Source organism: Priceomyces carsonii (genome assembly GCF_900007245.1).
Source record: "Priceomyces carsonii strain CBS4050 genome assembly, scaffold: Debaryomyces_carsonii_scaffold_7, whole genome shotgun sequence".
Lineage (NCBI taxonomy): Eukaryota > Fungi > Ascomycota > Pichiomycetes > Serinales > Debaryomycetaceae > Priceomyces > Priceomyces carsonii.
Genome location: NW_026946680.1, coordinates 93940 through 120756, shown reverse-complemented (window position 1 = coordinate 120756; position 26817 = coordinate 93940). Strand labels below are relative to the sequence as shown.

The 26817-nt window shown below is 36.9% G+C and overlaps 16 protein-coding genes across 16 annotated transcripts; 8 read left to right on the top strand and 8 right to left on the bottom strand.

Annotated features, from left to right (window-relative positions):
- Positions 1 to 46: 46 nt before the first annotated feature.
- KTI12 (Kti12p) lies at positions 47 to 922 on the bottom strand (the record flags this gene model as incomplete). The annotated part of the gene is made up of 1 exon (XM_062955960.1): positions 47 to 922. The coding sequence occupies one exon, from the start codon at positions 920 to 922 to the stop codon at positions 47 to 49; it is 876 nt and encodes a 291-aa protein (XP_062812511.1).
- A 106-nt stretch (positions 923 to 1028) lies between these two features.
- Positions 1029 to 2138, top strand: MTG1 (putative GTPase; the record flags this gene model as incomplete). Its single annotated transcript, XM_062955959.1, has 1 exon — positions 1029 to 2138. One exon carries the CDS (start codon positions 1029 to 1031, stop codon positions 2136 to 2138), a length of 1110 nt encoding a protein of 369 aa, XP_062812510.1.
- A 74-nt stretch (positions 2139 to 2212) lies between these two features.
- YKU80 (ATP-dependent DNA helicase) lies at positions 2213 to 4351 on the bottom strand (the record flags this gene model as incomplete). Its single annotated transcript, XM_062955958.1, has 1 exon — positions 2213 to 4351. The coding sequence occupies one exon, from the start codon at positions 4349 to 4351 to the stop codon at positions 2213 to 2215; it is 2139 nt and encodes a 712-aa protein (XP_062812509.1).
- A 262-nt stretch (positions 4352 to 4613) lies between these two features.
- On the top strand, positions 4614 to 6698 carry PRCAT00005853001 (uncharacterized protein; the record flags this gene model as incomplete). Its single annotated transcript, XM_062955957.1, has 1 exon — positions 4614 to 6698. One exon carries the CDS (start codon positions 4614 to 4616, stop codon positions 6696 to 6698), a length of 2085 nt encoding a protein of 694 aa, XP_062812508.1.
- Positions 6699 to 6769: 71 nt separating this feature from the next.
- PRCAT00005852001 (uncharacterized protein) lies at positions 6770 to 8176 on the top strand (the record flags this gene model as incomplete). Its single annotated transcript, XM_062955956.1, has 1 exon — positions 6770 to 8176. One exon carries the CDS (start codon positions 6770 to 6772, stop codon positions 8174 to 8176), a length of 1407 nt encoding a protein of 468 aa, XP_062812507.1.
- A 72-nt stretch (positions 8177 to 8248) lies between these two features.
- Positions 8249 to 10327, bottom strand: GLC3 (1,4-alpha-glucan branching enzyme; the record flags this gene model as incomplete). Its single annotated transcript, XM_062955955.1, has 1 exon — positions 8249 to 10327. The coding sequence occupies one exon, from the start codon at positions 10325 to 10327 to the stop codon at positions 8249 to 8251; it is 2079 nt and encodes a 692-aa protein (XP_062812506.1).
- A 259-nt stretch (positions 10328 to 10586) lies between these two features.
- On the bottom strand, positions 10587 to 11999 carry ARP4 (Arp4p; the record flags this gene model as incomplete). Its single annotated transcript, XM_062955953.1, has 1 exon — positions 10587 to 11999. The coding sequence occupies one exon, from the start codon at positions 11997 to 11999 to the stop codon at positions 10587 to 10589; it is 1413 nt and encodes a 470-aa protein (XP_062812505.1).
- Positions 12000 to 12185: 186 nt separating this feature from the next.
- On the bottom strand, positions 12186 to 13862 carry PRCAT00005849001 (uncharacterized protein; the record flags this gene model as incomplete). Its single annotated transcript, XM_062955952.1, has 1 exon — positions 12186 to 13862. The coding sequence occupies one exon, from the start codon at positions 13860 to 13862 to the stop codon at positions 12186 to 12188; it is 1677 nt and encodes a 558-aa protein (XP_062812504.1).
- A 228-nt stretch (positions 13863 to 14090) lies between these two features.
- PRCAT00005848001 (uncharacterized protein) lies at positions 14091 to 15959 on the top strand (the record flags this gene model as incomplete). Its single annotated transcript, XM_062955951.1, has 1 exon — positions 14091 to 15959. One exon carries the CDS (start codon positions 14091 to 14093, stop codon positions 15957 to 15959), a length of 1869 nt encoding a protein of 622 aa, XP_062812503.1.
- Positions 15960 to 16950: 991 nt separating this feature from the next.
- PRCAT00005847001 (isocyanide synthase family protein) lies at positions 16951 to 18123 on the top strand (the record flags this gene model as incomplete). Its single annotated transcript, XM_062955950.1, has 1 exon — positions 16951 to 18123. One exon carries the CDS (start codon positions 16951 to 16953, stop codon positions 18121 to 18123), a length of 1173 nt encoding a protein of 390 aa, XP_062812502.1.
- A 63-nt stretch (positions 18124 to 18186) lies between these two features.
- On the top strand, positions 18187 to 18495 carry PRCAT00005846001 (uncharacterized protein; the record flags this gene model as incomplete). Its single annotated transcript, XM_062955949.1, has 1 exon — positions 18187 to 18495. One exon carries the CDS (start codon positions 18187 to 18189, stop codon positions 18493 to 18495), a length of 309 nt encoding a protein of 102 aa, XP_062812501.1.
- Positions 18496 to 19354: 859 nt separating this feature from the next.
- PRCAT00005845001 (uncharacterized protein) lies at positions 19355 to 20320 on the top strand (the record flags this gene model as incomplete). Its single annotated transcript, XM_062955948.1, has 1 exon — positions 19355 to 20320. The coding sequence occupies one exon, from the start codon at positions 19355 to 19357 to the stop codon at positions 20318 to 20320; it is 966 nt and encodes a 321-aa protein (XP_062812500.1).
- A 134-nt stretch (positions 20321 to 20454) lies between these two features.
- On the bottom strand, positions 20455 to 20850 carry PRCAT00005844001 (uncharacterized protein; the record flags this gene model as incomplete). The annotated part of the gene is made up of 1 exon (XM_062955947.1): positions 20455 to 20850. The coding sequence occupies one exon, from the start codon at positions 20848 to 20850 to the stop codon at positions 20455 to 20457; it is 396 nt and encodes a 131-aa protein (XP_062812499.1).
- Positions 20851 to 21725: 875 nt separating this feature from the next.
- Positions 21726 to 23927, top strand: PRCAT00005843001 (Zn(II)2Cys6 transcription factor; the record flags this gene model as incomplete). Its single annotated transcript, XM_062955946.1, has 1 exon — positions 21726 to 23927. One exon carries the CDS (start codon positions 21726 to 21728, stop codon positions 23925 to 23927), a length of 2202 nt encoding a protein of 733 aa, XP_062812498.1.
- Positions 23928 to 24686: 759 nt separating this feature from the next.
- On the bottom strand, positions 24687 to 25670 carry PRCAT00005842001 (alpha/beta hydrolase; the record flags this gene model as incomplete). Its single annotated transcript, XM_062955945.1, has 1 exon — positions 24687 to 25670. The coding sequence occupies one exon, from the start codon at positions 25668 to 25670 to the stop codon at positions 24687 to 24689; it is 984 nt and encodes a 327-aa protein (XP_062812497.1).
- Positions 25671 to 26200: 530 nt separating this feature from the next.
- PRCAT00005841001 (RNase H1/viroplasmin domain-containing protein) lies at positions 26201 to 26332 on the bottom strand (the record flags this gene model as incomplete). The annotated part of the gene is made up of 1 exon (XM_062955944.1): positions 26201 to 26332. The coding sequence occupies one exon, from the start codon at positions 26330 to 26332 to the stop codon at positions 26201 to 26203; it is 132 nt and encodes a 43-aa protein (XP_062812496.1).
- Between the last annotated feature and the right edge of the window lie 485 nt (positions 26333 to 26817).

Below are 26817 nucleotides of genomic sequence, written 5' to 3'. Positions count from 1 at the left end.
TATCATTTGTATTACTTTTATATATCGCATGTATTTATAGACATATTCAATCTTCCATGTTCAAACTTCTATTCACATACTCAACAAAGAATGCTGTTATCCTGGGAATATCTATGTTTCTCATTCTATTCAAACTTACAAAAGTCCTTCTGATCCTTTGAAGTTGGGAAACACTAACCAGAGATGGAGGCATCATAATTCTCAAGTCATGCTCCTTGTCTATGTTGACGAAACCACCTATATTTATTTGCTGATGCTGTAAAATTTTAGAGATAACCTCCTGGGTCTGCTTATCTAATTCTTGTAAGAAATCATTGCCTGAAGTAGCCTTGATCACAGTTGCTGCATTTGGAGGGGGCGCCTTTTTCATAACAATAGTATCCCATATGTCATCTATTTGTAGCTTTTCATTTTCGTCTTCGGGAACAATCGTATACAACGGAGAGTCCCATCTAGAGTTATTGTTAGGTTCCTCGTATCTCATATCAAGTTGCCTGATTATATCGTCATTCCATTTATTCACTCTTTCTGGGTTATTGTTCCATTCAATGCATTTCTCTAACGATGTGAGTGTATGAATTACACAATGTGGTGTTTGAAGTCCTTTGGCTTCACAATATAACTGATATCGAAACCCTTTTATATATGCCAACGAGTCGAGTATAACAATGTTAGTTGGGGATATATCTCTTTTCACGGCAGACATTTGACTTCCTCTTGCACGTTTCTCTGAATTAGAATCGATGTAAGCAGAATGTGAAATTCCTAGCGTATCATCTGAATGATATGTAACAGAGTAGTTGCAGCCTATTTCCTTCATCTCTTTTGCACGGTCTATTCTTTCCTGTAAACCATTTTGCAACCTTTTGGCCCACTCAGTCTTTCCTGAGCTTGGAAGCCCTGTGAAAGTTATTAAAGGCATTACAAATGATTATTCTATTTAAGATTAATGTCAGTTCGTGGAAAAAAAAAAGTATAAAATAAGATGCGATGAGAAAGTAGACTTAGAGAAGCAATACATTTACGAAATGAGCTTTGTGCCTCGTAAGGTTTTCCCGAAGTATAACTTGCCTTTGTCTAACTTCAAGGGGCATCACCAAAAAGCCTTAACGAAGTTTGGGCATTTAGCCCCTCAAATTGACTTGGTTCTTGAAGTGAGAGATTCGAGAGCCCCCATATCAACCACAAATGTTCTCTTTGATAGGGTACTAGCAAAAAAGAAGAAGATCATATTGTACAGTAAGAAGGATTTATCAATATTGAAGCAACGATCACTTGATAAATGGCACAAATCAAATAACGAAGAATACTTGTTCATAGACTGTCGGAATAAGAAAGATGCAAAAAACATCATTGAACTAGTTCGTGAAGATTACCAATCTATGGTACCTCCACCTCCTTTAGGTTTACGGCTTATGATTATTGGTATGCCAAATGTTGGAAAGTCGACCTTGGTCAATACTCTTAGAACTGTTGGATATAGTTCGAAGTTAAAGGATTCTATTTCAAGCAAAAACAGAAAAGTTGCGAAGACAGGTGGTCAGCCTGGTGTGACTAGAAGCACTAGCGAGATAATAAGAATTTCGAAAGATCCAGATATTCTCATACATGATACTCCTGGTGTGTTTTTGCCGACAGTAAAAGATGTTGAATCAATGTTGGCATTGAGCCTAGTGGGATGTGTTCACTCTGCTTTCATTGATCCAGTGGTACAAGCAGATTACTTGCTTTATTTACTCAATCTTCAAGACTCAACTGGTTCCAAATACAATGAGTATATGGATTTTCCTACAAATTCTATAGACGAATTGTTATACAACATAGCATTGAAGCGAAATAAATTAAAAAAAGACAACACTTATGATGAATTAGGAATGGCTCTTCATTGGATAAACCTTTGGAAACAAGGACGCAGTTCGTGTTATAAAGGCTTGTTTGATCGAGATGCGATCCAGGAAATTGATGCTGATACATTAAATGAAGGGATTAGTCAAGAAAGAGATAGAATTACTAAAATGTCCGTGAATTCAAAAATCACAAATAACTTAGGCAAAGACGGCTTGGCTCTGTCAAAACACAGAAAGAGGACCGCTAAAGATAGGGAGTTCGATTTAAAGAACCAATTATTTAAATTGTAAATATTACTCGTATAGAATTTAGTTCAGACATGCGTTTTCGGGGGACCTTTTTTTATTTTAGACTAAATTAGACTTCATTCAAGTAATTTTTCTAGATTAAGGGCCTCGTCGTATTCACCTTCTGATTCGCCGTAATTTGGCTTCTTATTGCGATTCCAAAGACCACCGTGGGGGTAATCAGTTTTACGTTTTTTTGGATCTGTTAAATTTGCGGCCTTTCTATATTTGATATCCAACTTTTCCAATAGCTCTCCGGCAGGTTTTAAAGATTTAAGATTTATATCGTTTAAAAAGTTGTATGCACCCGATGTATTGATTGAAAGTACGTTTTTTAAATTAAAGAAATTGGTGGCATCTTCACCGTTGAGAAACTCATAAGTGTCATCATCATCTTTAAGCAAATACTTAGTTATGAAGTTTTTGTCATTTAAAAACTTGTCAAAATCTTCTTGTTTCAAAGACTCCTTAATTATTTTTTTCAAAATGAATATGAATTTATGGATTGCAAGAGACGAGGGAAGTAATTTTGTGTCAATATCTTCCTTGATATCTTGTATTAATCTTAAAGTATCCGACTCTATGAGAGACACTTTTTGGTTCCTTATTTTATGACCATCGTCAAGTGGTTCCAGAGTATTATCAAGATCTTTAGAAAGAATGAAAGCTTTCATCAGCTCCTTTGCACCACTTGATGGATAGAATTTTTTCAAATCAGATTTTAAACTGAGATCATCTTCCTCATTTTCGTAGTCTTCGTCTTGTTCTTCATCTTTGGCGGGCTTCATGCCATCTGCTGTCGTACGCAGTTGAGTCAAAGAGGGAAATCTTCCAATTTTTTCGTCCTCTTTGAAGGCAAGTCGTATCAAAATAAGATTATTTAACTCCATATCAGCATTTATGACTTTTGTTGACATAAGAGCGCATAACTGAATATCGGAGTCATTTTTTGGAACATATCTTACAAGCGCCGAAACTTCGAACTTCTCTAGAGCCACACAAAGTGACCTGAAAGCAACAATGTTCTTCGTGGTTGCTCTTTCAGGTATAACATAAGAAGATTCTTGCATGAAATATACGTATGGCAACTTGGTATTTTTAATAAAGCCAAGGATGTCCATTCCTTTGTTGCAACGAAGTTTTGCGGAATCAGAAAGTTCATTATCTATGGCAATCAAATCCATGTTGGAATACTTGAAACCTGGTTCCCAGTCTCCCTTACTAACGTACTCTTTTTCGTAATCATCAGAATCAGACTCTACACTCTTCTCTTGCTCATCATTCTGACCTTCTTGGGTTTCTTCTGTCTTTTTGGGCCTTTCCTTTTTTTTTTTGATGTGATAAAATGTTTCATATTTCAATTGATGCACCGATTTTTCTTTGATGATATATTGATGACTAGGTAGTAGTTTCTCCGGCTTAACTGCTGGAAATACTTGAATTTTGATACAGAGTTGGGATTTATCGTCGCTATTTATGGAATCTCTGTCAGAAGTTAAACTCTCCAAAGAGGTCCCATATCTTAAATGGCCACTAAATGACACAACAGGACGTACCTTTTTCAAAGGTGGAGCGTAATTGAGTGACATGTTAAGATTTTTGGTGTCCACAAGTCGGCCGCCGTAATTGGCTATTAAAGTCCTCCATTTTGACTCATTTTCCATCTTAGTAGAGGATTTATTGACATAGTCTCCATCGATGTCTATGCCATTCAAGAGGACTTCAATGTTCATTTGTGAAATGGGACCAGAACTTGCCTCAGCAATCTTTGAGCCGAACGATGCGATTTCAGTATCAGAGTTGGTTATTATTACGATTCTTCTGTTAAATTTATATTTAATTGAATCCTTGAATATTCCAATACCCACTAGTAGCGCTTCCAAGCAGTCACCCTCGTTTTTTTCTACTGAATCAGTATTAACAGCAAGCTTTCGTGAATATTCTTTAGACTTTTCATAGGTTAACATGGCATCCTCATAGAGCACTTCGATCTTTCTAAGTGAGCTCTCATCTGCATGGGGATTTTTTGTGCTCTTGGAGTGACAAAGCACAATAGCGACACGATCCTGTTTGCGTTTCTTAAGGAGCGTCTCCGCTATAAAGTCGTTATAATACTTTAACCCGTATTCCAAATCATTTATTCTTCGTCCATTCTTCATAGCACCCATGGAAGGTGACAAGTCAACAACAAACACATTGAATTCTTTGCTAGCCATTGCAATTCATAAAGTGTTTTGTATCATATCCATGATAACGTGATGTCTGTCAAGATATAAACTTTATAACTGTTCTTATCGTTCAACTCTATGTGCACTCTTTTCATCCAAAATAATAATAATGGAAAAAAAAAAAAAAAAACCAAAACTGCCTCTCGTTTATCGCTCAAAAGAATATAAAGAAGGCGCCTCTTCTTTGTATGAGTTCAATATAATAGCTAGCAAGCATATTGTATAAAATTACTTCAAGGCGTAATGCACAATGAGCTTGCCTTTCAATAACAATTTCGGCTACCAGCCGTATGTTCAAAATTCCTACCAGAAACCGGACCAAAGAGAGGGACCTCATATTGGCCAAGGCGGTCTTATAAATAACCAACCGACACTTAATAGACCAGGCCATGTACAAATACCTCATTTTTTGCATTCTGGTGTTCCTCCTGAATCACCGTTTGTACAGGGAGCCGAAGAAATGAACCCAGTGTTCTATCAACAACTGCAGCAGCAGCCGCCTTTACAACTGCAAGTGGCAGGAAATCAACATTTTCATACTCAGCAGCAATATCCACAAACCCATCAACATCATCATACCCAGCAGGCTACGGGACACCTGTTCCAAGGATCGGGATTCCAACCGATGCCTTCAGATCCGCAGAGAATGCTTTTCATACCAAATATTCAATGGCCATATGAACAACAACAACAACAACAACAGCAGCAGTTATACCCTTCTGGTCCCATAGGTCAAACACAGAATCCTTATCACCTTTATATGGGAACTCTGCATTATTCGCAACCTTATTTTGCGAGTCACCCTGCTATACACCCGCGACATGCTAGTTTCAATGTCATTTCAAATGGTCATCGGAGTCTGCTGCTAATAATGACTTCACAACCTAGGGTTAATAGTGAACCTACTATGCCTAGTATGGCTGCTAGTCGAATTCGTACGAATTCAAATGCTGGCCATTATAAACCACTCCAAACGAAAAGAAATGCTAAACCAAGGATCAATGAACTATCTGGAATTGAAAATAAAAAGCAACAATATTTGTCTAAGGAGGTATCGCCTATTGAATATGGGGAGCTTTCCTTAGATTATTTAAATAAACATTTTCAGGCAGCATTGAATATAACTGTCCCTTCGACTGTTGAGGGAGACAATCGTTTCGAACTTTTGTTATCCAACGAATTGGAATTTGAACTCCTAGACTTATACATTCATAAATTGTCTGAGTTTCTCGACATATTTTGGCCGTTAGAGATTTTTCAGAAAGTCATACCGAGTTTGGCCGTATATGATGATACTAAGATGTTGTTGTATTCTGTGCTTTATTTTAGTTCAATCATCTTACACAGGATCAGTCCCGAGCGTATTGAGCAATCGATCCCTGTCAATTACTATCAGCAATGTATCAAGATGATTAGATACAACTTGAGCTCTTCTGAGGTTGCTGATGTAAACGAGGCCATGATTTCGAGATGTCTACTAAGTACCACCATGTTATGTGTGAGTGAATTATCCTTGATTGGCGTTGATGGTACACATGTTCAAGGTGTTTATAGCATATTTTCTTCTCTTTTAGAGAGGAGTACGCAATCCCACAGCTTACTAAAAAGTTCACCCTTCTATGAGCTTTGTTTTTGGGCGGTTTACAAATGCGATCAGCTTTTATCATTCAAATTAAATCTTCCATTATATTCTTCAGTGGAGAAGTACTGGAGAAAATTAGATCCAAAATACTTTGAACTATTTGATAATTTTGCCTCAGTTGATCTGGACGATGAAACCTTCAGCAAAGAAAAAACATTCTGGTGGAAGAAGAAATTTTTAATATTGGGTAGTCAAATTAACGATTTTAAATATTCAGAAGAAGTCTTAACTGAGGATGAATCAAATGGCTTATTTCAAAAGTGGTCAACGCTAAAATCCAGCCTTGACGAAGCCGAAGCAAGGCTCCCAATATCTTTGAAACCCATCATATACAAACCAGCTTCGAATGAAAATGTCTTTCCCGTAACTTTTTTTATTGATGAAATAATTGTTGCTATCGCACTTTCCATCAAAATCGCGAAACTACATCTCTATGAGTCTTTGTTGAGAAGGCTAGATAATAAGAGTCCAAAAGTTCAAGAGCAGTTAGCTCTTTATCCTTCCAACTTTGAGAAAAAAATTGCCAAAGATATTATTGGAATGATCAAGACTTATGAAAGTAACATTGGCGTAATGACAGCTGGCGCTTATGCATTAAGAAAAGTTACTTGCTATATAGTTGATGAGCCCGTACCCTTTGCAGAGGTCGAATCTCTAGTTGATAAGGTAATTGAGCTCTGCCACCTTAGATAAAATATCTGTGTTGATATGGTCACGTGTTTATATAATATATATGATATCGGAACTTGAGGTAACTAAATAAGATGTTTTCCTCTGTCGATAAAGTAATGGAATTCACGGATAGGAAGGAACTTAGGCACAGAGGTAGAAATGCTAGCTTTTGTAATAGTCTAAGCAATGACCAAGTTGACATTATATTAGGACTCTTGTTTTCTAGCACTACATTTGAGGAACTGTCGGAAATGTTAGCAACCATATCTAACATTTTATTAATTAATCGAGGTATTCATTCAACGTATTTCACTCCTATTTATTCTAAAAAAGTTTTGAGATATATAGATATTCAGTGGATAAAGGAGTCGGATTCACCTGATGAGCTTCAACAGTTGATTCCTATTTATCGAATAATCTTCTTGATTTTATGCGATTCAATACCTGATGTGGAGGAGCAGACACTTTCCAAGATACAAAGCATACTTACTCAGGGCTTTGATATTTGTATGGCTCAGATTGAAAAGTTGAAGGATGATGCAACCTTTGATCTTCTTTTGGAAGAGATCCTCAAGGGTGCATATGCACTTTATCATAGATATGAAGCAATAATTCCAAATAAATTACCATTCGAAGTGTTAGCTTTATTTAACTATTTAATGGGTCTGCCAGAAGGACTAATTCATCATAGGAAATTAAAACAAAGCTCGTTGAATGTTCTTTTAGTTTCCTTTAAATATCTCGGTGATTTTTCTTCACTGGATGACAAAGATGTACTTTTGAAGCCATATCGCGACTTTGTCGATAATTTGGCGCACTGGGTTGACCGCCTCCTTGATTTGTCTACGAAGTGTGCTACTTTTGAGTTAGAGGATGTTTTGTTTGACTTAAGTAATAGTCTAAGTCTCGTGAACAGCCTATTAACTTTATCGAATCCTATTGCGAAAAAAGAAATTAGCACAAGGTTGGCTGAGGCGTTATCTCCTACTTATGACTCCTATGATATATTTTCGAAATTAATTTGTGTTGTTTTGAAGTCAAGTATTTTATTTCGGAATGGCGAAGATGTCAATTTTCAGCCAAGGTATTCATTATTGAAAGATGTAACTTTAAACTGTATTTACGAGTTACCTCAAGAATCATCTGAAGATTCAAAAACAAAGATATTTTTAGAGCTAGTCGGATATATCATTGGAAGAGATTATTTGCAAAATAATGATATTAGTTTGCCTAAAGATATTAATATAGAAGAACATATGAAGCCGAAATATGGGAATTATGATACTGAATTGAATAACGAGAATGGGATAACAAAGGACTTAAATAATGCAATAAAGTATGCTGGCACTCAGCCTGAGTTTAGTCTTGAAGAAAAGGAACGTGAAGCCGAAAAACTCTTCGTCTTATTTGAAAAGATGGAGAGGACTGGGATATTTGAGGGATTCCAAAACCCCGTGAGAGAGTGGCAACAGCTGGGTAAATTCGATGAACTCGAATAATGTATACTTAACTTATATGATCTGTAAATAAACCAAAAGAATATATGAAAATAGCTAGATTTTCTGGAAGAATTAAATCTTATCTTTGAGCTGCAAGATTATTGCAGTTCTACTAGGAATATAAACAAAAAGAGAGTTTGCTCTATTATTCCATTGATCAGGGGTTGTAAAGAATTCAAGCTTTTTACCTTTATCGTCAACATCTTGAATTCTGTCATGCCCACCAAAGCAGCCTTCGTCAGAATTCAAAACGATTTCATACGTACCTGCTACTTCTACACCTACCTTGTAGTCAGGATATGAGTTTGTTGGGTGTAAATTGAATACAAACAACAATCCATTTCTTTCAAAGACGAGAACTTTATCACCTTCATTCTTCAAAGAGACATAAGCTTGATTACTGTCCAAAATATTATACTTTTCGTCAATTTCTTGCATTTTCTCGTCAAAATTGAAAAGGAACTTATATCTAAGGAGGTCATCCTTAATCAAATTGAATTGTCTGCGAGCATAATGATATGATTCTCCATTACCTACTCTAGGAAAATCTAACCACTCGGGATGGCCAAATTCATTACCTTCAAAATTCAAATATCCCTCCCCTCCTAGAGCAAATGTCACTAACCTAATAAGTTTGTGGAGAGCCATACCTCGGTCAATAACCGGCGTCAAAGGAGATAAAACCGACATGTTGGTGTACATTTCCTTATCCATAAGCCAAAAAGCAAGGGTCTTATCTCCTACTAGAGCTTGATCGTGTGATTCGCAATAACTTATACAATTTTCACCATGTCTTCTATTGGTCAAAGTATGAACAATATTAGCCAAATCCCATTCTTCGTCTCTTAAGTGCTTCAAGATCTTAATCCACATGTCAGGAATTGCCATGGATAACCTGTAGTTAAAACCAATACCACCATCAGAAATCGGCAAACATAATGTAGGCATTCCACTCACATCCTCCGCAATCGTCGTACATTGAATACCCGCATCATTCTCAATGTCTTTAAAAAGGTGATGGGCTAGGATAAGATACATGATCGCATCGTTATCAACCCATTCTGGATTGAAGTATTCATTGTAATCGCCACTGAAACCAAACCCTAAACCATGATGTTTATAAAGCATACTTGTAACACCATCAAATCTGAATCCATCAAATTTGAAAGTGTCAACATAATATTTCAAGTTGGAAAGTAAAAATCTCAAAGTTTCGTAGTTTGAATAGTTAAATAATCTGGAATCCCATTGGTCATGATTACCCTTCGGCCCTCCGTGAAAAAGGTAGTGGTCCGTACCATTGAACATATTCAAACCATCGTCTACATTCTTTGAACTGTGAGAATGCACGACATCTAAAAGAACCCTAATTCCCAACTTATGGGCCGTATCTATAAGCTCTTTGAGGTCTTCGGGGGTCCCAAACCGAGAAGATGCAGCGAAGAAGCTAGTAACCTGATATCCAAAAGAAGCATAATATGCATGCTCCATGATAGCCATCAACTGAATAGTGTTATATCCCAACTTATGAATAATGGGTAAAACATTCCGTGTGAAATCCTTATAGGTGCCAACTTTTGGATCCGGGGTCGATATTCCCACATGTGCTTCGTACACTCTAATTCCGTGCTTTAATTTAGGCCGTTGATATTTGAACTCGTAACGTTCTGGTGGGTTCCAAAAGCGACCTTCGTAGACATGGTCCTCTTTCGAAGAAGTTGCCCTGACTGCCCAGGGATCTAACCTGTATATTCTTGTTTCAGATGGTAAAACCATGGTAATCTTATAACGTGCATCGTGGGGAATAGCATATTCCCCATTGACAGGATGAATCGACGCCCCCCATAACCCAAAGTCGTTTACCTTCATGAGCTTGTGTTTTTGCGGGTCCCAGTTATTGAAATCCCCAACTAATGAAACTTCTTTCACATCTGGAATATATTGATACACTGTAATTATCTTCGTTTTAGGGTCAGCACGTAACCCATACTTCTGATACGATGATGCAAACTTTGAAAGTGACCCTTCTGCCTTGTTAATTGTTTCAATCCACTTGTTAGCTCTTGATTGTCTCTCGTTCAATTGAGCTGAAAATGGTTCTAACCATGGGTCAAGCTCGAGTGCCCCCTTTATTGCTTCATTATAACTCATTTTTCAAGGGAATGGTAATAGTGCAATTCCTAATTTTTTCTCTTAGCTGTAAGCTTTAGCTATGCAATAAGAAGTAGTATCACCTGTGATAAAATACTTAAAATTGTGTTAATAGCAAATCGAACTTAGTCCAGTTCATCATTTGCGGAGATTTTAATGCGCAACCTTTTGAGAAAATCGAATACAACAAAATTTAACACAAAATGTTGGTTAATGTTAAAATAGGAAAAATAAAATTTTATCAATTATGGTATCTAATCTATCTAAATCTTTGTTTCAATATTCTTTCGGGTCCTGCCTCTTCATATTCAGCTTTTGAGACCCACATCTGGTGAAAAGTACCAAGTGAGGCAAGGACGCTGCCTCCTATCCAAGACTGATTCACTCTTTCACTTGAATTTCCTGCCGCATGTAGCCTTATTTTCAAACCAGGATTGGAGTTGGATAGTTCATTATATAGTCTTTCCGTCAACTGAGGAATCAAAGAAACTCCACCAGTAACGATTATATTATGAGCTACTGAAGACCTCAAGTCAATATCAATTGTAGAAATTGCGTGAGATATAAGACTTGAGAGGCCACGTATTTGTGATGCCAGATCTGACAGAGGGTCGGCAGGAGGAGGAGTTGACTCTGCTTTTCGTGCCCTTTTCAAGGGCCTATAATCGTCGTAAGAGCTATCGAGATATAATTCACCGTTGCTTGGAGGATATTGCTTCTCGAGATGTTCTGAATGAAACTTATAGTTCTGGGGTTCAAAGAGAGCGTCAGCCAATTCAAATCTCTCCGCCGACAATTCAATGGATTGGCCGGAAGGGAACTCGAATAACCGCTTATATGAATCTTGAGAATATGTATCTTTTGAGGAAGATGTTATTTTCTTCTCTGGAACTTCAAGAACAGTCTCTTTGAACTCGTGCCAAATTTTTTGTCTGTCGTAATCTTCAAATGATTTTGTAATCCCTTTGGGAAGGTTTTTTAGTTCAAATCTGGCTTCCTGAGGGTATATCGTGGGTATCTTACTTTTAATTTTGTAGCTATTTTCAATCGCAACCTTAGGAAATTGAGTGTCAAGCAAGTCTCGAATTTGATCGTTCAAAAACCTACCCGCGTAATGTGTCTTCATTGAATTTTTCAATAGCGATATACCATCGATGACAGGCGTCACACTAGCTGAATCGTGTCCGATATCAACGATTAAGCAGTTGGGACGACCCTGCTGAAATGAAATACAAGTTGGTGTACGAGCGAGATACAATGCTGGGAAGTCAAAACTTTCATAAAAATTCTCCACAAGCTCCTGTCTATACTTAAACTCTGTCCACACAGGCTCAGTTATTAATATAGGCTGCTCTTTATAATCTATCTTTAAAAAGTCATGAAAATAATATTTGTACTGATCAAGTGCAGTATTCCAATCAATAACCATTGAATCTTTCATTATTGGTTCTACGACGTAATTCAGTCTAGGAACATTGATTGAGTCACCAAAGATTCTTTTCTGCTTCTGGTTCTCATTACCCTTTTCAATGGCATAACAAGAGGGTGTGATGACCTTCGGAAAGTCTTCACCTGCGTACCCAATCCTTGTGTGATAAGAGCCTGGATCTAGAACGATAGCATTTATTTCATCACCTCCATAGACGGAGGCACTATTACCACCTGAAGACATCTTTGGAATTCTAATCTTTCTAGCTATCAATTTAAGTAAACTACGTCAAATACTGTTAAGTTGAAAACGTTGAGTGTTCGACTCTCAACACGATCACGTGAGCTTACAAAGTAAAAATATCTAATGAGCTTTACATAATATATACGTTAAAAATAGTAGAGCTACAAAATAGGACGCTCAAAGCATTTACAAAATTATAGCTTCAGTTGAGATCAAGTCAATCAAAAACTTAATCTCTAAACTCTTTCTGCCTTCAACAAGCCAGTCATTAGCTAGCCTTCTTGGCCAACCTTTCAAGTTTGCAACCTCTTCAACAGCAGAATCCAACTCTCCTCTCGATAAACTTGATTCGACCCTTCCAATGACTGATTCAATATCCCTTCCATCAGGCTTAGACCCTTTAACAGGGAAAAGGAAGGCTGAGAAAATTCTGGAAGTCAAATGACCCAATAAACCAGCGTTAGGAGGCAACAAAGATGATGAGCGCAACTCAGGTGTCAATTGTTCCCAGCGAGATAAAAGCTGTGCAGTTGACAAAATAGATTTTGAGTTCTCACCAACAATCAAGGGCCTTAAATCTGCCAATGCAACTGCGAGCAATTCGTCTTTGGTCTCATTTGAAACTTCCGTCAAATGATCGAGATATGGGCTCAAAGATTTTAATTCAGGCCCTTCACGTCCAAATGCATTCTTGAAATTCTCCAAAGCCCTTTGGATCTTTAACCTCTGGTTATTGCTCGAAATTTGAGACTCTAAACTAGTGGAAAATTTTTCTAAGTCCGAAACTTTAGAATCCAATTTATTCAAGTTCGCTAAACGTCCTTCTCTTTCAGAATCAATTTTATTCTTAACCAAAGCTTCGAAGTTTTTCGTTTGTTCTAGTCTCACCATTGAAATAGCATTGACAGCAGCCTGTGAAAGAGCTTGCTTTGTAGCATCGATTTCCTGCTGTAATCTAGCATCGTATTTTTTGTCCAACTGAGATTTTTCTCTGTTGAATTGAGCAATCAAGTTCTCAGTCAATTCCAATTCTTTTTGAGTATAAGACGACAACAATTCTGTCTGAGATACCTTCAACTTACTGGCTACCTCATCATCAAACCTTTGACTCAATCCATTGAGTTTTTCACTTAACTCAGTTACACTACTCTGAATTGCTTTCACTAGTTTTTCGTTAGCTGGATTTTCTGGAACGGATTGCGTCAATTCATTCAATAAATCAATAGCTCTTTGAATACTAGGATCTGTCTTTGAACTGTCAACTGAAATTAATCGCAACTTGCTGATGTCTTTCCTAACACTTTCTACCTCAACTGGCTTTTGCAACTGCTCCTCCGGTAAAGGATGTGAATCTTCAATAGCTTTCTGTCTTTCAGATGGACTCAATCTCTTCTTCGTCTCAGAAATGAAAGACTCGCCCTTATCCTCCAATTTTTGCCCTAAATCCTTCATTTGATCTTTCGTAGGTAAACTAAAATTCGAAGCATATTCTTTCAAGTCATTGAACTTATTTTTAACATCATCTGTTGTTGTGTGCTCAAAAAAGTCGAAAATCTCTTCGTGATAAGGTAACTGATTGTCAATTACAAAGTCCATCACTTTATCATTCTTGGTGGCTACATATAAAGTCCCACCATATGCTACCGTACCCACAAGTAATGTCCTAAACAATATACCAATAAATGAAGTTCTTTTTTTACCAGTATTAGTTTTGATGTCTTCCTTTAATATTGGTGTAGTTGGTGGCTTTGGAATTGGCAGCTCGGCCAAACGAGCAACTGAGCTCACAGAAAGCCTACGCAAGTTGTTAACACTCCTATATGCTAGTATTTTAGACCTTCTTGAACCACTTATACGAAGCATTGTTGAGTTACACGTTCCCGTTAGTTTATACTCGTTAAATCCAATCATATTTTCCTAATAGTTTCCGAAGTTTACCTCGACAATCACGATCCTTACACAAACTTGAAATTTTAAAGGCTTTAAATGTACAGCGAGATACTAAATTAAACAGGCTCACTTATGTCGTGATCCGTGATCTGTATTGACGTTCGATAGTTACAAGATTAAAATCATATATATAAAGGTGATATGTCGATTAAGACTTTGAAGTTATATCCTCCTCAGCCTTCGACAGTCCGGGCTCAATCGCTCCATTTGTCATACGATCCTGTTCATGATAGAATTGTTTACCCGAACGGTAAATCAATCATTGTCAGACCACTCGATCCCTTGTCAAAAACACCTTCGAGGCAATTTACGAAGCATATTCATAGGACCACTGTCGCTACTTTTGCACCATCAGGTAATTATATTGCATCAGGTGATGAATCTGGAGAGGTTAAGATCTGGGATTCTTCCATTATTAGCTCTCCTGGATCAGAGCAAGACCCATTTGAACAACCGTACGTCAAGAGTGAGTTCCAAATCCTTTCAGGGCCCATTAGGTCGATTGCCTGGGATGGCGACAGCTCTCGAGTAATAGCTGTTGGCCAAGGAAAAGATAAGTTCGGACATTGTTTCTCATGGGACTCCGGTAACTCAGTAGGTGAAATTCAGGGCCATTCATCTGCTATAAATGCGGTTGATGTTAAACCCCAAAGGCCTTATAGAGCCGCAACTGTGGGTGATGACAAAGCACTAGTTTTCTTTAATGGGCCACCGTTTAAGTTCGACAAGAGTGTGAGAGGATATCACACAAACAACATTAGAGACGTCAAGTTTTCTCCGGATGGAAAATGGCTACTTAGTGCGGGTTCTGATAGAAGTGTTGTTGTATATGATGGAAAAACAGGAGAGTATGTCAAAACGATAGAGAACGCTCATGAAGGTGGTATATTTGGTATCAGTTGGTTTCAAGACTCTCTGAGATTTGTTACGTGCTCTGCTGACAATACGGTGAAAGCATGGAAAATCGAAGACCTGAGTCTAATTTCAACGTATGTTGTAAGTTCCGGCAGCGTAGAAAACCAACAGGTTGGAGTTATAGTTGCGAAAGACTATATTGTCTCCCTTTCTCTTAATGGAAACTTGAACTACTTCAAAGAAGGTGATAGGGAACCCTCACTGATAATCGTGGGACATCAGAGCTCTTTAACGAGTACCTTTAAAGACTCTGAGAATCTTTTGACAGGTGGGTCTGATGGAAGCATTTTTAAATGGAAATTCAATGGTGAAAACTTAGACTCTCTTGCTCAAAGATTAGATCCATCTGGACATGAGCATAATAATTACGTCGTCGGAATCACTAATCTGGAGCATGAACTAGTCACATCAGGATGGGACGATCAATTAAAGTTTTGGAAAGATGGGACGGCTACGTCTTTGACGCTAGATTCACAGCCGAAGCAGATAATTTCTTTTAAGGATAAAATTGTTGTTCTCTTCGAATCAAAAATCGAAGTGTATTCTGGGACTTCGAAAGTTACAGAATTGTCATTTGATTTTCCGTCCTCAACTATTTCAGCTATTCCTCTGACGGATTCACTCGTTATTTCAAATGAAAAGTCATTCACCGTAGAAGAATTCTCATTGTCTCAAACGGGAATAAATAAGTCCAGCTCTAGCTATTCCAAATTAAGGGCTGCGCCAACTTTGATCAGGGTGTCTCCGGATTCCGCTCTTGTTGCTGTCGCAGACTCCACCGGAAAATACACCTTGTATAATACTAAAGATACTAGTATTGTCACAACCCGATGGGCATTTCACAGCAGCAAGGTGCTTGCTGCTGAATGGTCTCCAGATTCGCAATTCCTCTTAAGTGGTGGCTTAGATAGCTCAATTTTCATTTATTCAGTAGCAAAGCCATCGAAGGTTTTGAAGTTTCCCTTGGCGCATCAGAATGGAGTATCAGGTCTCGAATGGAATCAGTATAAAGAAAGTGATAAATCTGCCACATTCGTTAGTACTGGTTTGGATGGTGTCATTAAGACTTGGGTTGTTGATTTGAGCGTCTATTAGTCTTTAAGCTCTCATCTCTCAAAAAAAGAATATGTAGAATGTTTGTTCGAGCTCTTACTATAATGGAAAATGATACATAGATTTTGTTTAGAGTCGACTTTACACTTGTAGTTGGGAAAGGATAAGTCAAGGCACGATGTTTTTTAGGAGCTGCCATCCAGGAAATAATTTAAGACAACTTTACGTGAGGCACGAAGGGTTAAAATTCAGCCAAAGCAAAACTAGGTTCACTTTGTCTTGTATCTATTACTTCTTGAACATATCTTTAAATAGGAGCTTATAAGGAGAAATAAATGTCAAAATTCGGAAGTATTATTCTTCGTGGACTTAAAAATAAGATAATGTGCTCATATTATAACTTTTCTTATTGATATTTAACTAAGACATGAAGTTTTATCACTTGTTAAGTGTTACCTCAGATTTTTCCTTTTAACGAAAAATTGTCTGATTACTCTTTCTGGAAGAAATTATTTGCGACCAAAAAAATTCCCTAAATCGTAGGCATAAAATTTAGGTGTTCAAGAGCATATGGTCCCGAGGTATGTTTTGATATATAACAGCATAGACATGTTTTTTTTTATGCTACTGAATTTTTTTGGGGATAGAATTATTCAAAAGGAAATTATAAAATTTAAGCATCAAATTTGAATTGTGTAAATGAGCCTTGATCAAAACATGTCCTGTGGTTAGGAAGTGGGTCCCATATTAGGTATCACCAACATATCTTCCAGTCATGTTGTTTTTACAGATTAACCTTTCAGGTTAATTCCTTGGAGCTCAAACTGTTGAGCTAAAGTTTCTCAATCCAAGCTAAGCGAATGTTGCTCTTTCATCTGTTAACCAGCTAATTTTTGCTGAGCACTTTCGGGTCCTTGATCTCTATTCATACCTTTTCTAGTCTACTCTTTCGTATGGGGTATTATAAATATGAATACATCATGTCACTTCTTTTCACAATGCTGGTTTAAAACCTTCAAATTAATGTTAAAAAATGCCTTCGTTTACAACCATTTCACAAGAGTCTTCGAGTTCTTCCTCCAGTACTTCTGACTTGGAAGAGATAAAAGAGAGAACAGTCTTTGAGAGAATCAAATTTATATATTGTAAAGATTTTAAATCGGACATCTCAATCAAAAGATGTTATGACACTGATTTTGATGAGAAAGGCTTTACAAAAGAGCTTGAATTGGCAATCAAAAAAGAAAATGATGGAGCGTTCGAAACCTTTTCAATAAATTTATCTGGAAAATCATTTCTCGTGTGGCAGATTGCCAGCACTGATGTGATAAGAGGCGTTGTCACTGAATCTTTTGAGCCAAGTGATTTTGACAAATGGTTTTTACACTTGGTTGCATCCACTAGTAAAGTCGACTTTTCCCCAGATCTCAGCGAAACTTCATATGTTGCGGACATAATATGTGATGAATTTGTAGCCACGTTGAAAAAGACTGCGAAGGTAGACAAGTGGGATTCAGGAGGAAGAGAGTTTTTCAAGGAAGGAATTGAATTTTTTGTTACCAAAGGCATCACCATTGAAGCTGTGCTACCTGCTTTTCCTTGTAAATCATCGAACTCAAAGAAGGTTGCAACTAGTGAGCCAGACAAAGGAGAAGAATTAGCAATTCGAAGACTTATTCAATTCGCACATAATGTGAAGAAGATATATCCACCGGGAATGATTGTGTGGATAGTTAGTGATGGGCATGTCTTTAGTGACTGTATTGGAGTCGATGATGACATAGTTGATGAATACACAGAGAAAGTCAAGAATTTGTATTCTTCTTTGGACCCTCAAAATGTTGATGAAGTGATCAAGTTTGCATCTTTGAAAGATATTTTCAATTTCCAACAATTTCCAATGAAGAAAGAACTTGTGGAGCATGTTCATTTGGAACACTACTTAAGCACAAAGCTTGATGATTATTCTGAGCTATGTCGTAAGGTTTTGGTACATAGTTGTGATACCGATTCAGGAAAGCTAAGAGAGGACGTTAACACCAAAGACCATCCAAGGTTATTTTTGTATAGAGGATTCTCAAAATTTATGACTGAAGACCTCGCTTCACATCCTGTGACTGTTAAACTCACTAGAAAGAAGTTTAGAAAGGTTGTTTCGAGGATTGCATTTGAAATGATAAAGGTATGTATACAATCAAATGAATGATATTTAAGAATCATTACTAACTAAAAACAGAGAAATGACGCGTATTCAAATTTGGTAGACCTTATGTTCCCCAAGCATCTAAGGTTCTCAATTCATGCACACTCTAATAGTGGCCCTAAATTTGGTATTAGCCTTTGGGATTCTGATGAGTGCAGAGTCGTGAGATCCCTAGACCTGGTAGCTGCACCAAACTTTGACGACTTACTACATATTCCAACGCCTTGGCATAACTGTGTGCTTAAGCTAGAAGATAGTCCACATTATTTTGTGACTATTTCAGATGTAATTAGAAACGCATTAGAGAAAGGAACACATACTGGTAATTGGGATAAAAAAGAAAAATGCTTCCTCCTCAAAAAGCTGACGTTGTGAGGAATCGGATATTTTTTTTTAGTTATTTACTAACTTGCTCACTTAAATTTCTTCTTAATAATTCTTTGTTTCCTTCAATCAAATTCCATATGCTTTATAGTTAATTCTATTTATGAACCTTTTTTTTTTTGCCTTTCCCCTCGAAACCAAATTTGGTAATGTGCAACAAAATATCCGAGAAGTCATCTTCGGTACGAGAAGAATACTGGAGCGCTATTAGCTTTCGAGAAGCTCAGATAGGCTGATATGCACAGCGAATTGCTTTTCATTTAATTATTTTACTTTCAGTTTTTCCAAATAGGAAAAATAGTAACCGGTTCTGGTGCTAAGAAATAAGACGGCAATGTAATTACGTCTAGGATACAGTTTAGTCGGTTGCTTTCATTATGATTATGCGCTAAATTACGTACCAAGGTCTCTTATCTAGCCTCCATATTCTCTTTAAATGGACTAAGAGATAGTTGAAGACCTTCCATAATGCTCAATCTATATTTGTGTTGTAAGGTTGAATTGCTAACTGGTTTGCAGTTATCGTAGATATAATGATAAGAAAAGCTGACCAATTGCTGTTCTGGGAAAAGCTGCTAAAAATTGGCAGGGCCAAAGAAGAATTCAAGAGACTTTTTCTTCTTGTCGTTGCATAAGTTACCCCTACTGGCAAAATGGCTTTCAGTTGCTTGACCTCAAGGTATATTGACATTAAAACCCCAGTGAAATCGCTTTTCACCGAAACCGTATCGATCTCGGTTGAGTTCGGATATAGATCCGAAATTTTTTTTTTCTGATATGATAAGAATACTTAAGCACAGCATAGATTCATAATAACGATTTTCATCGAAATATAATGAGTATATAGAAAATGACATTGGATATACCTAGAATTAGCTTGAGGGACTTTGATAACCGTCGTGATGAGATAAAAGAAGAATTATATAATGCGGCTATCACTGCAGGTTTCTTCGTGTTGTGCGATCAGGAATACCCTTCCAAAGAGGATATCACCCGTACTTTCTCCAATGCTGCTGATTATTTTCACCTTTCAAAAGAAATAAAGGAAAAAAGGCCTTTTGAAAAGCTATATAATTGTGGTTATGAATACCAAGCGCAGGTACGGCCATCGACAGGAACTAAGGATTTAAAGGAGACTTTACAACTTCAATACCACAAAAAGCACACTTATTGGCCATCTGAGGATGACGTTGGCGATGAGTGGGTTGAGAATACATCGGAATTCATAATGAAGTGCCAAAAATTGAGTATGGCTGTACTCAGCTGTCTTGCAGAAAGCTTGGGATTTGACTCTGATTTTTTCGAGGCAGCACATCAAATTGAAAAGGATACTGCCCAATCGACCCTTCGTCTTTTGCATTATCCAGATGTCACAGGTCAGACCTATTCCCTGGATATGTGGAGAGCTGGGGCCCATACTGATTTTGATTGTCTTACTTTGTTATTTCAAAGAAATGGGGATCATGGATTAGAAGTTTGCCCTGGGCGCAAAGCGCACACTGATTTTGCCATTGGTGATGAATGGACTCCTGTAGAAGCAATGACAGGAGAAATTGTTGTCAATATTGGAGACATGTTAATGTCTTGGTCTGATGACAGGTTCAAATCCAATTTTCACAGAGTAAGATGTCCCACGGTCGGAGAGAATCAGGCAGAAAGGTACACCATTGCATGGTTTAACCAAGCAAATACTGACGTTGTTATACAAGGTCCCGAGAAGAAGTACCCTGCAACAACTGGACGAGAGTACATAGTAGAAGCAATGAAGAAGAATTTCGCAAGGCTCCAAGAGAAGAAGAGCCATAAGCTTCCTTAACTCATATTCAAAACTTAAAAATAAAGGTTCAACACATACAGACCCTGTATATTACTATGGATCTAGACTTACATGATGAATTTGAAACTCACCATTGCAAATATAACGTATATAGAGTCCTTATGTTATTTTGTTTATGAATGCAATTTTTTAGGCGTCCATTCTGTATCCTTGGATATAATTTCAATATCAGGTGGGCCAGGGTTTTTATTCCTTTTACCAATGTAGTATGAATTATGTTCATAATCCCATACAGTGTAATAGTTTTTGAAGAGAGGCGGACTAGTCGGTCCACTCAGTGTAGCTCTCACCCCATCAAGAGAACTCACAGAAGCGCATCCCTCGGGTAGACTATCAGCCAACGGGTATTCCATCAGAGCTTCAGATTCACTAGCAAGGAACTTTACGTATGGATTTGCGCTTCTCATCTTATTACAATCGATGCTGGAAGTTCCATCCCCATATTTGGTTAAGATCTCTTTCCATAAAAACTCAGGGATTCTCATTGATATTCCACCAGTATCGAACATCGTGTATACAGTGTCACTATTAACGTCCTCAGAAGAATATGTAGAGCTTTCTCCTTCAACGATTTCGAAGTTTGTAAGATTAAATGATGATTTGTGTCTATATATATAGATATATACACGTACGTATATATGTGCATCATGTTCGTATGTTCTGGATGCGCATGCATTACGAACCTGCTTAACAAGATTAGATAGTCCTGTTTTTAAGCTTTTTGAATGTTTAACCTGCTGGCAACTAAGATTGTAAGAAAGAAATTGTTCTTATTTATTGCAGCAAAGGAACACAATACATTCTATAAAGCCCTGACACAAGAAGTTAAACTTCTTAGAAAAATGCTGTTTAATAATTTTTGTAATTTTAATAATTTTTTTATCATTAGAGCTTATTGAATCTAGTGATAGATTTTTTAAAACAAGGATTCGGTAGAGAAAGATTCTGTGAGTCTTCTAGAATGAGGCTATGAAATATATATCTATGAGAGATGATATTATTTTCTTTGACATTCTAAGTATTTTTTTTTCTATTTGATTGATGGCTTTCGGCTCATTCTAGATAGCAATTATCTAACGCGGGTAACAGCTAAAATATACCATTATAAATGTGCCTAATGGGCATTTAAGCGTCTGGTACAAAGGATATATGAGTGGTTTTTTCATGGTCAAATCAAGAAGGCTGGCTACGCGCTTTAGAACTGTAAATATCTCGAACAAAAAAAAAATCTCCCTTGATTTTACGTATATGCCGGATACACTACCTTCAGTATATGACTTTCTCTTGGTATCTTTTGCGGAAGTCATCGGAGGGGACACTGTTCTAAAGAATTTTTTATTAATCATAGTAAACTCTATGCGTCAGGTATACGTGATTCAACTAAATGAGTCTAAACATGAAAGTTTCAACAGACAGGAACGCTGACTCCGAGAATTTGGATGGTGGAAGAGCCAAGTTATCTAATTCTTGCAAGATGTGTCAAAGACGTAGAATAAAATGTGATCGTAAGGTGCCAATTTGCAGTTCATGCAAGAAAAGAGGAGAGACTAACTTATGTGAGTACGAATCTAGCCAGTGGCAGGAAAATGCTATTTTAGAACCTGGTAATGCACGATTGAGAAAAGAGGTTGGAATCTTGACTTGTAAAATAAAATCCTTAGAAAAGACGATCAGTACCCAACGCAGAACTATAGATATTATGAAAAAAAATTCACGAAAGGAAAATTCCGAATCTAATATTCAACAAGAGGATAAGAATCATGTTTTTAGAGTCGATATGGTTAATTTTCATAACATCGTATTAAAAAACTTGAGATTGACATATTTTGGGCCTACAACTTACATTGGTCTTTTCATGAATGACAAATACGGACAAAAAATCCTTAACAAATATTCCGAATTACAGAGAGCCAAATTCTCTGACTTAAAAAAAAAAATTCAAGCAGCACCAACTTCAAACTCGTATCCTTCAGGGCCAGTTATCGAAGATATCTCGCGAATTTCTAACTCTCTATCATTAAGTATCCCACGGTTACCACTTAAAGAATCGTCGATACGTCTAATTGAGAGGTTTTTTCAATACTGTTATCCTTTTGTCTGTTTTCTCAATAAAGATGAGTTTATTGAGAATATTAGTCTTTTATGGGAGCTGGGAAGTCTTCATGAACAGATCCAACACTCAAAGAATTATGAAATTATTGCATCTTTGCTAATTGTACTCAGATTCTCCACTTTGACATTTCCGTCTGACTGCGACTATAAAGAATTTGTAAAATTCGAGGATGGGGAGGAAAAAGAAATTACTCCCTCTTATATTGAGTATGCATCGACGTTGCTTTTGTCTCCTACAGTATCCGGAAGAATAAATCTTCGCACCATCGAAGCATTATTGCTCCTACGCGTTTATAAGTCAATGTGTCCAGAAGATGACACTGAAGCAACAGATAATACAATCTTACTCACTCATGCCATTAATATGTCTATTCATCATGGTCTTCCTTTAGCTTTCAAGTATGAATCAGATCAATTAATCTGGAAAAGTGAAAAAGATACTCAAATAAAGATCTGGTTACAGCTCTTGTATGATGATGCTTCCAACTCATTTAATTTTGGGTTGCAACCTTCTATTTCTAACTTTCATAGTGAAGGTTTAGTAAGCTATCTAGCTGATAATGAGATAGTGTTAATGAACAACGATTTTGTCCTGAAACAGATAAGGGTAAAATCTTTGGCTGCATATCTATTAAGGAAAATCACGTTATTTCTAAATGGGGGTAAAGGAGAAATTCAAATATCCGATTTAGAAGATGTGTTAGACAGTTTTGAGAACTTATTAAATGAAAAGTTATTAACCTTCTCGCAATTAATAAGCATGAATGAGGTCCAAAGTGGCTATAGGGTTCTGGAGTTCATTCTAAGGATCGAAATATATTCTAAGCTATTTATATTGTATTATTGCCTATTCTTAATTTGGGATAAAGATTTGAGTTTGAGGTATTCAAAAAGTATATTTTTAAATTTGTTACTTGAAAAAGGTTTGATTTTGTCCCGTTTGGGTCTAGACTTCGCAGCGAGAACAACCTCGGTTTTCGGAGCTGAATATGATAAAATTATAGGCGCTAGTATCTTGTCTCCTTTAACGAAAGTAGTGCCAACTTTGATATGCTTTTTATGTCGCTCGTTTGATGGAAATTTTAATTTTACAAGCGAGTGTAAGAAATTTAAGTCATCTGATTCATTTGGCTTAGGTTCTTGGGCCGGGTTAGATTTTACAAATAATGTAATGTCACTAAAAAATACTATTGAGAAATACAAGCTATTATATCTGCTGTGTATTCAACTTTACGAAGAATTTTTCATAGCATTTAAGGTGGGGATATGTCTTCAATTTAGCTTGGACTTTGTTCAAAATTCTTATTATGAATTATTGATAAACAATTCTATACTCGGAGTCACTGGTATTGATAACTTTGCAAACGATTTCGAATTTCCCAATCTCGAAAATCTTCCTGATTTCAATAGTAATGATGATCTAAATCATGACTTTGATTACAATCTATTCTTATCATTTTTAAAGGAAGACTGATAGAAGTTGATTTGATGATTTGTTACTCAATTGTTCTTAAATAAGAAGCAGAATCTCTATGTCAATCTTGATACATTTCGAGGGTACAAATTCGAAGAAGTGCCAGTCTTGTATGTATACACAATGTGATGAGTGTTGCAAAAATATATAAGCGCGAGATACTCATACTCCCATTAGTAGAAGATTACATTCTACTAAGGATTTTAAGTAGTAACACACTATACAGAAGCTTAAAGCAGTCAAGTATATAATAAGAATCAGCTAAGTACAACAGTAGCCCTGAAAGCAACTATTAGAACTCCCTATAAAAATGACCTCAATTGAATGATACCATCAGTCTTTGCCTTAATGACTTTATGAGTTTGATTCTCTTTGGTACCCTATGTTAAAGTGATACTTTAATGAAGAAGCTTTGAATTGAGGTTTCGAAACCTTTCAAAAATAAGTAAGACATTAGCTCAAAAAAAGTCGTGAGCAAGACCCAAATTATTAAATACTTCTGGTCTACTCTGAGCCGAGAGATTGAATCAGGACACTAGCTGAAGGCTATAAATGTCAGCTGTGAGCTGTATCCGTGATTATTACAATAGACAAATTTAAAGCATTTTTCATTACGATATCAGTAGTTATATTTATGTGACAAATAAACTAACACCTTTCAAGAGCTAATTCTTTAAACTATAAAAAAAAGAACTAGATTTGTAGGCATCTTCAAGAAACATCGCGACAAAAATTGTAAATCATTTTTTGTGTACTTGATCAAATGTTTTGGAACCAAGAAAAAATTTCTCCACAATTTCGATCAACAACGTCTGGTTGGTCGTAGTGCTGAAAATGTGAGACATCATTGTTCCAAATAAGCTTCTTCCTGCAAGTTGAAATAGAATCAAAGTGTCTCTTTGCCGCAGCTCCGTTCATACAATTATCACCATGAATAAGCAAAGCAGGTTTTTTAAGTTTTGCAACATTTTCGACAGTTTGGTAACCAAAATGATCCAAGTCACTAAGGACAGCGTATCGGTTTTCATAGTTTTTCAAAGTCCATGGACCATACCAAGACCAAACTACTGGACCTGGTAAGCCTGCTAACGATCCGACGTTGGGATCCGCTGCTTTTTTATCGACTAATGGTTGGTAGATGACCTCGCCTGTAGTTTCATATAGTTTTTGGGCTTTCTTTGCTCTCTCAATCCGGGCTCTGAAAAGTGCCTCTCCTTGCTCTGGGGTTGGCATCTTCATAGTCGCAATGTCTACATCGGGTTTCCAGTCAACGCAGCCCGCACAAATCATGTAAATGTCGGTTTCATGATCACGATAGTAGCCGGACACGGATGCCACACCGACAACTCTATCATCATAAGAAGCAATGTCCAAACATTCAGCTCCACCTTGACAAATTCCAACAAGAAAAATCTTATTTTCGTTTATATCGCCTCTCAGGATAAGATAGTCAATTCCGGCTACAGCATCTTCGTTTTTCATTTTAGGATTTTCCAATCGCCTGGGTTCTCCGGAGCTTTCGCCAACTGTACGTGGATCAAAAATTAAGGTCGCATATCCTTGGTTTGCCAAACGAGTAGCATACTGCATCGGTGCTTGCTCTTTAATAAAGGAATAGGGTCCAATGATTACAATACCAGGTGGCTTGGAAACATTATTTGGGCGATACAAGACGCCAGCTATACTTTCACCCTGGGAAGGGTAAGTAACGGTATTTGTAGTATAATCTCCGAGGAAAGACATAATGCTACTATTCTATGGATGTCGGCTGTCAGTAGCTTTAACTAATAATAATAGTTTGGTAGATATTTTGGGGTTCAGGCTGCTGCTTTATATTCTTATTTCGCAAATTCATGTAATCAGATGCGGCTTATAACCGAGATGATCTATTAATCTCATATACTATGCGGCTTATTACCGTAATGATGTAATATGTAGTGTGAATATAGATGGCGATCGTGAGAGCTTGTATGCTGAATTTCCACTTGATTTGGAATTAGGACTTGCAGAAATCGATAGCGACTTCTTATTCAAAGATAAATCGTTTCAAATTCTTGTTTTCCGGTGAACGTATTTTTTAATTCAGCTGTAATCTCAAATATTTGAGTTTCTATTAGCATATAGGAGTTTTGCACTCTAAATCTCTATTTACGACACAGTATGTTTAAAATTTTGAAGCGAAAACAAAACCCTATTCACTTTAACCATTCAACGATAAGCTGGAAAGACCTAATTGTCTGTTAAAGAAAACGCCTCTTTAATATTGGCGAATCTTAGAGCGTTGAAAGAGACGGAAACTTTTTATAAACGGCACCTTTATACCCTTTAACCATTGACTTACAATCATCCGAATTATGGTAGACCCCAGTTTTCACACTTTTCTTGACAGCATAATACGATGGCATATTGACCTTTACAGGAAGGGCAAATGGCGAAGAGTACCACCGCCTAGATTCTTTAGCAACAGAGTAATACTCAAAATGAAGGGAATAATTTCCTCCTCAGGCGCGATAGTTACCGAATAAAGAGTTGGAGGTGACTTCTGTTTAAAAAGAAGAGAATTAACTATAGCAAGATGAGTACAGAATCGGAATTAGGCGAGAGCGAGACGACCCCTGATTAATGATACGATAATCCTAGTTATATTCAAGTGATAATCAAAGAGGCAAGTACAAATTGTGAAAACTAGGAATAGTAACTATAATTAATACCCTGAAATGGCTGCTTTTTTGGCTACTCTTATTGTTTCCCTAGATGGTAAAAAATGCTTTAAGTCTATATCTAAAATGATAATAATCCAAAGACGTAATTAAAAGAGTTGTTTGTCTTCATCATCTTGCTGCTCACTATAACAAGAAAAATTGAAATATTTGAACCAAACGCAATAATT